At 47.1% G+C, this 8931-nt stretch overlaps 2 protein-coding genes and 1 non-coding gene across 4 annotated transcripts; 2 read left to right on the top strand and 1 right to left on the bottom strand.

The window, feature by feature from the left end:
* The first annotated feature begins 487 nt into the window (after positions 1-487).
* On the top strand, positions 488-1728 carry LOC136529489 (syntaxin-124-like). Its single transcript, XM_066522564.1, has 2 exons — positions 488-1139; positions 1214-1728. The coding sequence occupies exons 1-2, from the start codon at positions 705-707 to the stop codon at positions 1706-1708; spliced, it is 930 nt and encodes a 309-aa protein (XP_066378661.1). The 5' UTR covers positions 488-704; the 3' UTR covers positions 1709-1728.
* Positions 1729-2512: 784 nt separating this feature from the next.
* LOC136528726 (uncharacterized) lies at positions 2513-5711 on the bottom strand. 2 transcript variants are annotated; one of them, XM_066521702.1, is made up of 10 exons: positions 5510-5711; positions 5325-5386; positions 4716-4857; positions 4503-4602; positions 4333-4413; positions 4149-4198; positions 3887-4037; positions 3256-3312; positions 3050-3171; positions 2513-2959 (listed from the first exon to the last, which is right to left on the bottom strand). In XM_066521702.1, the coding sequence occupies exons 3-10, from the start codon at positions 4802-4804 to the stop codon at positions 2743-2745; spliced, it is 867 nt and encodes a 288-aa protein (XP_066377799.1). In that variant the 5' UTR covers positions 4805-4857; positions 5325-5386; positions 5510-5711; the 3' UTR covers positions 2513-2742. The 2 variants fall into 2 exon arrangements, with proteins under 2 accessions (XP_066377799.1, XP_066377798.1); XM_066521701.1 differs by having other exon boundaries at positions 2535-2959; positions 4716-4835; positions 5510-5707.
* On the top strand, positions 2536-2606 carry TRNAG-GCC (transfer RNA glycine (anticodon GCC)). Its single transcript has one exon. It is a non-coding gene; the product is annotated as a tRNA-Gly (tRNA).
* Positions 5712-8931: the final 3220 nt, after the last annotated feature.

Below are 8931 nucleotides of genomic sequence, written 5' to 3' on the forward strand. Positions count from 1 at the left end.
TCCCACTTTGACTAGTAGCCCTTCGAGGGGTTCAACTATCACCAGATATTGAGGATCAAATTACACAGAACTGGACCCCCAAACGATGAATTCACAACATCCTCTGCACACAAGGCTCAGTTTATAGGATCCACGCAAAAGTCATCTACATACTAAGAGCTTGTTTTGGAAAGCATGGGAGCCACCAAAATGTAAAATCTTCACTTGGTTGGTCACACAAAATAGAGTGTGGACCTCGGATAGATTAGCACATCAAGGATGGCCTTGTAGCCAATTTTGTGCCCTCTCTGCTGAAGTGAGCCTGAGACAGTGCTGTCAAACATGTCCTTAGTCGCCTGCCTTTTGGTTATAAAAAAAAAGGTTGCTGTGTGTGGCCATGCTAGTGCAAGCGGTCGGTCGCACACGTGAGAAAACGGCTCTCGGCACCTGCCGTCGGAATGACCGGAGCAAGACACTGGCGAGACCATGCATGCCGTATTGCCACAATTAGGGAGAGAGAAACGCTTGCTTCCTAGAGGGGAGGGAGGCCTTCCTTTCAACCACTTCCCGCCATTTGCTGATTTCTTGGACGCCATATATCCATCTAGGAAGGCAAGCCATGGCCATTCTTTGAAACTAAACTCGCTGTAGCTCGATCTTGCTCCGTCATTTCCTAGATTTCTGCTGCATGCCCTGGTGGTAGATTGTGTTGTCTCCAATCCAAGATGAACGACCTGTTCTCGTCGAGCTCGTTCAAGAAGTATGCGGACTCGAGCCCGGCGACGTCGGCGGGGGGCACGGATGCCGGCGGCGAGAGCGTGGTTAACCTGGACAAGTTCTTCGAGGACGTGGAGGCGGTGAAGGAGGACATGCGCGGGCTGGAGGGCATGTACAAGGGCCTCCAGTCCACCAACGAGGAGACCAAGACGGCGCACGACGCCCGCACCGTCAAGATCCTCCGCTCCCGCATGGACAAGGACGTCGAGCAGGTGCTGCGCCGCGCCAAGGCCATCAAGGGCAAGCTCGAGGATCTCGACCGCTCCAACGCCACCTCGCGCAAGGTGCCCGGCTGCGGGCCGGGGTCCTCCACCGACCGCACCCGCACCTCCGTCGTCGCCGGCCTCGGCAAGAAGCTCAAGGACCTCATGGACGACTTCCAGGTACGGTACCATACAAGTTGTTTGTTCATGCATCCATTGTCGTGTCCTGCAACGAAGTACGCAATTATATGCAGGGGCTGAGGGCGAGGATGGCCGCGGAGTACAAGGAGACGGTGGCGCGGCGGTACTACACGGTGACGGGGGAGAAGCCGGAGGACAGCACGATCGAGGCGCTCATCTCGTCCGGGGAGAGCGAGTCGTTCCTGCAGAAGGCGATCCAGGAGCAAGGGCGCGGGCAGGTGATGGACACCATCTCGGAGATCCAGGAGCGGCACGACGCCGTGAAGGACATCGAGCGCAGCCTCATGGACCTGCACCAGGTGTTCCTCGACATGGCGGCGCTCGTCGAGGCGCAGGGCCACCAGCTCAACGACATCGAGAGCCACGTCGCGCACGCCAGCTCCTTCGTGCGCAGGGGCACCGTCGAGCTGGAGTCCGCGCGCGAGTACCAGAAGAGCAGCCGCAAGTGGATGTGCATCGCCATCCTCGCCAGCATCCTGCTCATCGCCGTCCTCGTCTTGCCCGTGCTCGTCAACCTCCGCATCTTGACGCTCCCCACCAAACGATGATGATTCAGTCGGAGTCTCTCTCTCTCTCTCTCTCTCTCTCTCTCTCTCTCTCTCTCTCTCTCTTCTTGTTACGTTGTTCTTCTCTCTATATATACATATCCGTGCTTCATTTCTTTTGTCAAGGATTCAGTTTTGTTTCCAGGTTTGTAACATTTTATCTGTTTTTTTTTTCTTGGTAGAAGTAGTAGCTTCCAAAAGCATGCTTGTGCTTCTTGATTGTTGAGAAGACATGCATGCATGGGACTTGTGGAGCTGTGAATTACAGTGACTTTTGTAACAGTTTGGTAACTTGAGATCGAAAGCCAATAGATGTGGATGATCAGCTTTCTGTTACATAAAGGATATTTGAAATGTTGATTTCCATATGAATTTAGGAGGAAGTGCTATGAGATTCAGATTCCTAACCAATTGGGTTTTATCTTTGTTGGTTGGATTTCATATCTAATAATAAACAGCTGCAGTTGTTGTTCACCTAGATTTCATCCACACATGACACATCGTATACTTGATGGTCACTATTTGACTGTAATTACTATTAGATAATACAGAAAAGGGCGGGCTTGATGTAAGCGGTAGAGTCTTACCACCTGTGACCGAAAGGTCCCGGGTTAGCCGCGGTCTCCTCGCATTACACAGGCGAGGGTAAGGCTTGCCACTGACACCCTTCCCCAGACTCTGCACAGAGCGGGAGGTCTCTGCACTGGGTATGCCCTTTTACTATTAGATAATAAGGGGGAGTATGTAATAGGAAAACTGGAAATGTCCACGTTTGACTGCTCCTAACAAAGTAGTAATGAATCTACCAAGCTTTCCATCAAAACTCAAAAGCACCAGTGGTCTAGTGGTAGAATAGTACCCTGCCACGGTACAGACCCGGGTTCGATTCCCGGCTGGTGCATATTCTTTTTGGTTTTATGAATCAAAATCATGCATTCATGCTCCCATTATATCAACTACATATCACTTTTACTTTGGCAACTCAACCTTTAACAGGTCCCATTATATCAACTATATATCACTTTTGCTTTGGCAGTTCAACCTTTAACAGAGAAGCCACAGATGGATCTAATGCTATGAACGATGGAGTTCATCTGAGCATGCGAAGCTGCAGTCCCAGCAAACTTCAAATGTTTTGGTGCTTCAGCCCGGTCAAAGTAAAAAGCTCCTGAGGCTAACTTCTCCTTAGGTTGCAACGCCAACCAAACCACTGTATCAGCTCCTTCGTCATTTGTTCTCAGGTTTCCAGACAACCTGAAATGATGGATTGCACCAGGAAATTATCAATACTTGATAGCACAGAACTATAACAGGGCAAGCATGAACAAGGACAGCGAACCCCACTTTTCTGACAATCCGGGCAAGCTCTTGGCGACACCAGGCGTATCAGCCCATCCAGGATGCATGGAATAGAAACCAACTCCCTTGTCACCATATTTCTCAGCCCACCATTCAGTGAGTGCCACCTGAGACAGATATTCCATTAGCATAATAATATCTCAATTTCATACAGAATTGGGCAGAGAATGCATAGTTCAATCTGGACAGACCTGAACTCTTTTGTTTCGAGCATATTGTTGTGTCCCATCGAAGGTGCCTTCGGTGAACTGAGGTTTTTAAGCAATGAGAGATGATGAGATTAAGCATAATGGAAATGAGATAAGACTAAGAGCCTGACATGGGGAAAAAATGAGAGGCGTGATGATTGACAATATCATATGGGAGTGAAAAGGAGTACATTCAAATCCTAGTTCACTTTCCGTAACAAACAAAAACTGACAAATTCCACCCTTTCTTCCCTTAACAGTTCCAATGATATAAAGGAAAGTGGCTTTTGTAATAAACCCTTCACAAGTCACAACCTACAGAACAAGTGTACTTTCAATGATACAAGTGTAAAACAATCCAAAATCTGGAAGCTCTAACAAGTAAGGAATTGCACAACATCCAATGCAAATTGATGTCTTGATTTGCAGATCTGTTCACTGCTATTTCATTAGTTTGCCAGGTTTGCAAACTTCGCCTCGAATGAACCCTCATGGCATGTTTCATCACAAACTTTAAAAAGAAAAAAAAAACAGGGCTTTCTTGCTCCGCTTCATGAACTATGGTTCATCTCTTCAGACTACAGGCTAATATAATGTAAACGAAGGCAAATGAAGGCACATAGAAAAGAATTACCTGTAAGTCCTTGTTCAGTGGCTCGGTGTACATGCCTCCTGATGCAACTGTGATGACACGAGCATCTGGTGCTGCTTTCTCCAATAACGGCATAACTAGCTCTGTTAAAGTGTATGTCGCAGCTACATTGACAGCAAAATTGAGCTCCAATCTGTTCCAAAAAGGGAAAAGAAAAGGGCAAGTATATGATTTTAGTTTTAAAATTATTCATATGATGTATAAACTAATAGGCTGTTCACAAATAAACCAACATATCGCTTACCCTTCTGCTGTAGTCTCACGCTTGTGCTCTAGTAAGCCAGCATTGTTTACCTAGATGGCAAAATAGTAGTTTTATTCCAACATTTGGTTCATCTAATTTAGAGAAACTTCAAAGCATTGACATAAAAACAAAAAACAGCTGGGATAGAAGCAAAACTGCAGTGTGTTTGAAACAGCATACTCACCAAGACATGGAGTGGTTTATCCATTGAAGTGAACTTTGTTGCAAACGATTTTACTTCATTGATAGATGAAAGGTCACAAATCTGCCACATGATAGTAGTGTTGAGTCTTATTTTCTCATGAAGAACAGTTCAACCTTCCAAACATGTAGGAGAATCAGCGAGCATCATACCTCCAGATGAATATTTGCATTTCCAGTTTTGGATCTTATTTGGTTGAGAGCAGCCTCCCCTCTCTCCTTGTTACGACAGAGCATATAGACAGTAGCACCACTGGAAGAATACAAACCAATATTTTTTTATAGGGAACCACATAATGAAATCAGTAGATTGACCATTTCTTTTCCAGAACAAATCATCACTTTAAACAAGGAATAGATCCATACTGTGAAGCCAAACCCTCAGCTGTAGCAAAACCAATGCCAGAATTTGCTCCAGTTACCAGGCAATTTTTCCCATCCAACCGGATCTGCATATCCTCCTCTCTGAATTTCTTTGCATGCTCCCTGTAATTAAAGGTACATGAGCCTGATCATGCACTAAAAAACAAAACAAAACAAAACAAACAAACTAGTGTCATGTTCGTTTCAGAGGGGAGGGGGGCGTCTGGGATCTATTGTGCGGTCATACACTACAAAATTTAATCGTTTAGAGTGCCGAATTTTCAACCCCGTAATGTTGATGACAGCTTTCGGCCAATTTTGAGGATCAGGTTTTGCTGATCCTACCTGTTCCACAAAACCCTTTCAATTACCGTTTGAAAATTGGGGTTTTTAACCTGATGAAATTAAGCTAAACAGCCAGTGCCATGCTAAATTTTGGATCGTAAGGGGCGCTCAGCTTAGCTATCTTAGGCTAAATTCAATCTAAGGAACAATCGATTCCTACAAGGTCAGACTCGCAACAAACTAAGCATTCGACGGCAAGGAACGCAGTCTCACGAAATTGTGCGAGTCGGGGAGATGATTGAGGGGCCGAGGCGGAATGTGGCTTACAGGAAACCGGATTTGGTGAACTGGGTGAAGCCGTAGAGCCCAAACGCCGCCGTCCTCCATGCCTACAAACCCCCACGAAAATGCAATCAACGCAGATCACACACGCGTGAAGGCAACCAGAGCAAAATTATGTCTGCTCGCGCATTATCTGCACGATTAACAAGGTCTGGAGACATAATAATCACCTTCTGGATAAACATCTCCGTCTTCCCTTCCCTCTCTCTCTCTCTCTCTCTCCCTTCTTCTTCTTCCGCGCCAAGAAACGTGGCCTGGCTCCCCCGGCCAGGTGCCCGTTCTTTGTAGGAAGTACTAGCACTCTGCAGTTTCCTTCGCTCTGTAGCCTTCTCGAAGGCGAGGACGGAGAAGGCAGAACAGCAGGATGGTCAAGACTCACTCAAGAGGCCGCGCCTCGGTGGCCGATGCTGCGCCGCGCAAGATGGCAGGGCCAGGCCGTCGTCTCCGCCTCCACCGGCCGTGAGTGGCACGGCGTCCGTTGTGCTGGTGGGCCGCTGATGCACCTCTCGGGTGGGCTGGGCTGCACGGGTATCTTGCTTGGGTCTCGTTTTGGTTGGGGAAAGCTGAGTTGGGCCGTACCGTTGGGTGAGGGGAAAGCGGAGGCCGAGTGTGTAGTTAGAACATGGGCCTGTTCGGTTTGTTGGATCCAGTGGCGGCCTCCTTTTGCTGCCGCTGCAAGACCCACATCTAATCTTGGGCATTAAAAAAAAAACTGGGCTTCTGGGCATAGCAAACATTGGTTCCAATGGGCTGTTGACGTTCTGTTGTCCTGCTCCATGAAAGTATATGAAATGGATTTTCTCAAAAAAAAAAAGTATACGAAATGGAAACTAAACAAAAAAATATATAAAAAAAACGTTGATTAGTTTCGCTCATGCCTTAAGGCCCAATTTAGTTGCCGAAAATTTTGGCAAAACGACACTGTAGCATTTTCGTTGTTATTTGGCAATTAGTGTCCAATCGTAGTCTAATTAGGCTTAAAAGATTCATCTCGTGGATTTCGTCTAAACTGTGTAATTAGTTTTATTTTTTATTTATATTTAATGCTTCATGCATGGGTCAAAAGATTCGATGTGACGAAAAATCTTGAAAAATTTAGCGTTTTGGAGGAGAACTAAACAAGCCCTAAGAATACGTGCAGGAACTTCTGTAACTGGACACTCGACAGTGAGCGGTACGGTTAAAAACGACGAGGGAAAAAAAAACAAATCGTTCTCCCTGTAGCTCGACTACGAATCCATGCATGCATAAACTTCAGCGAACGAAAATCTCATTGGTATACGCAGAATTCACATTGGTACCCCAAAGCCCAAAGCCGCTGATGGTACGATCAGAGGCAGCGGCAACAGTAGGGTTTGGGGCTCCATGCGCGGCCGGACGAAACCATCAAATAATGATGGGGGAGACAGCGCAGTAGCAGCCATAACTACTAGCGGTACTCGTAGGCTGTCCGATCTGCAAACGAACCCATTTCTCACCGCAACCAAAGCGGCTGGGCTGCACAAAATGCTTAGCTTATTGTTAGGCTTTACTGCTCTTTAGAGAGCCCCATAACATAAACTTAACCTACCTCAGTTAGGGAATACCTATGGCTACGAGCTCACTCAGTGATGCCTCTCTCACAAGTCACACACACACTGCTCATCGTCCTGCTCCTGCAGCTGCAGCGCGCTTGGGTCTCTCGTTCTCGGTTTGCTCCAAATGATGCCTCAAGTACTGTCACCAACCATTTTTCTATGCTGCCGTTTGGATACATAATTGGCCGTCATCGGTTTCTTAAAAGAAAAATAGCGGCCACGTCGACGCGGTACTGACATCGGGACGCGAGGAGAGTTGTACGTACTGGATACATTATGGCTGTTTGCCTTTGCGATTAGGGCCGCGGGTAATTATTGTTAGCGCCGCGCGCGCCCCTGCCGGCTGCCGCCAAGCGGCTGCGACTGCGCGTCTCCACGCGTGAGCCGCGTCGCGCTGCGCTAGTCTGTCGTGCAAGTCACCGGGGAGCAGCATAGTACGGCTTGGGGCTGAGTTGGTGTGGCGTAAGCTAGCTGTTCGATCCGTGGACTCGATCGTCAGGTATGCTTGCGTTGTTCGGTATGTATCCAAGGGAAGGGGTCGTGCCGACCACGGACGTACACCTTCACGATTCACCAACGCTCTGGTTGCTGCACGGGCAAGTCAAGTGCTTGATGGTTCGTTCTCTGGATCCAAACCAAACGCACCGGATGGCCGGGCGGGGGGACAGCGACCACGCCGCCGCAGTGAAAACCCGCATGAAACCTCGTGCCGGCGACGCCGATCGAGCCACCAGCCAGGCCGCGCGCGGGATGGTAGCGACGCGCTGCTGCTCCTCTTTCCCTGGGCAGGAGGCAGGAGCCACGAGTGTCCAGTACCAAGCTGACTGACACTGAACTGAAGGGGGAGAGGCGGTCAGTGACTTCTGCTGCAAACCCTAGGCCCCTTGGCGTGCCGGCACAAGCAGCCCTCACGTGCGCCTCCTAATTTCCCGAGGATCTCGCTGTACGACCGCGCGCAGATGTTTATGCGCGCTCCCACGGGCGGTAGGGCCGACCGGTTGGAGGCGAGCTGGTCACTGACCGAGTGATCACCGACAGCCGCCTGGTCCAAGTATCACCCACACAGCCACGTCCCCATCCGGGTTCGGATCTTCAGGCTTTTTGTCCAGTTGGGTTTCCGGAGGCTCTCGAATGGCTTGTTGGCCTAATCATATATATTCCCCCGTCCATCCAATAGTGAAATTTACATGTTTAACTAACAGTTAGTCAAATTATATATAGATTTACGACAAATGCTTTATCAGTAGATTTGCATTCAAAGTGTTCTGAGATGATATTGTATTTAGGATGTACGTATTAGATAATAGGAGTACTATATGAAAAATAATTATTATGAATTTCAAACTTTAAAATTCGTATTTATACATTCCCTCTGTCTAATAAACGCTGTCTAACAATCATGGCATTTGACTCTCCCTACATCAATACTTGCTTAACTCAATTCTCTAGACTGTGCCCAGGATAAGGCAGAAGCCGAAGCACTTTCCATAGCATACGAGAGAGAGACCATTTAGGAGAGATCTCCTTTTATTCTAATCCGCTAATCCAAATCCTTTGACATGCTTTGCTTGAGACGAAGGCCCTGTGTAACACCCTCGGTGTTACTCCGTTAATCATCTACTAAAACATGTCAAGAGCATCATACTTGTGTATTAATGCATATGGTGAAATGCGTAGATCAATTTCTGTAACTCAAAATGATCAATAAAAATGCTAAACGAAAGTTGGTTCAATGGTTCATGCATATCAAGTAGAATTTAAAACTAATTTTTATTAAGCAAAAATACTATAGAACATGTGTGTGATACTTAAATAAAATTGAAAGTGCAAACTTTGTAGATGACAATGAAATACTTGCTGTTGAAAAAGAATATTGCTAAGTAATATTTTCAGTAGCTTGGAAATGCAATATGAAATTAAGATTAGCTCAAACGCTTAGAAAATTTCTAAGTCCGTGGACAGCTAGACGCTGCTATGTTTAGTAATTTATTTGGTGAGATTGGGTTAAGTAGTGG

This window comes from Miscanthus floridulus, chromosome 19 (genome assembly GCF_019320115.1).
Source record: "Miscanthus floridulus cultivar M001 chromosome 19, ASM1932011v1, whole genome shotgun sequence".
Classification (NCBI taxonomy): Eukaryota; Viridiplantae; Streptophyta; class Magnoliopsida; order Poales; family Poaceae; genus Miscanthus; species Miscanthus floridulus.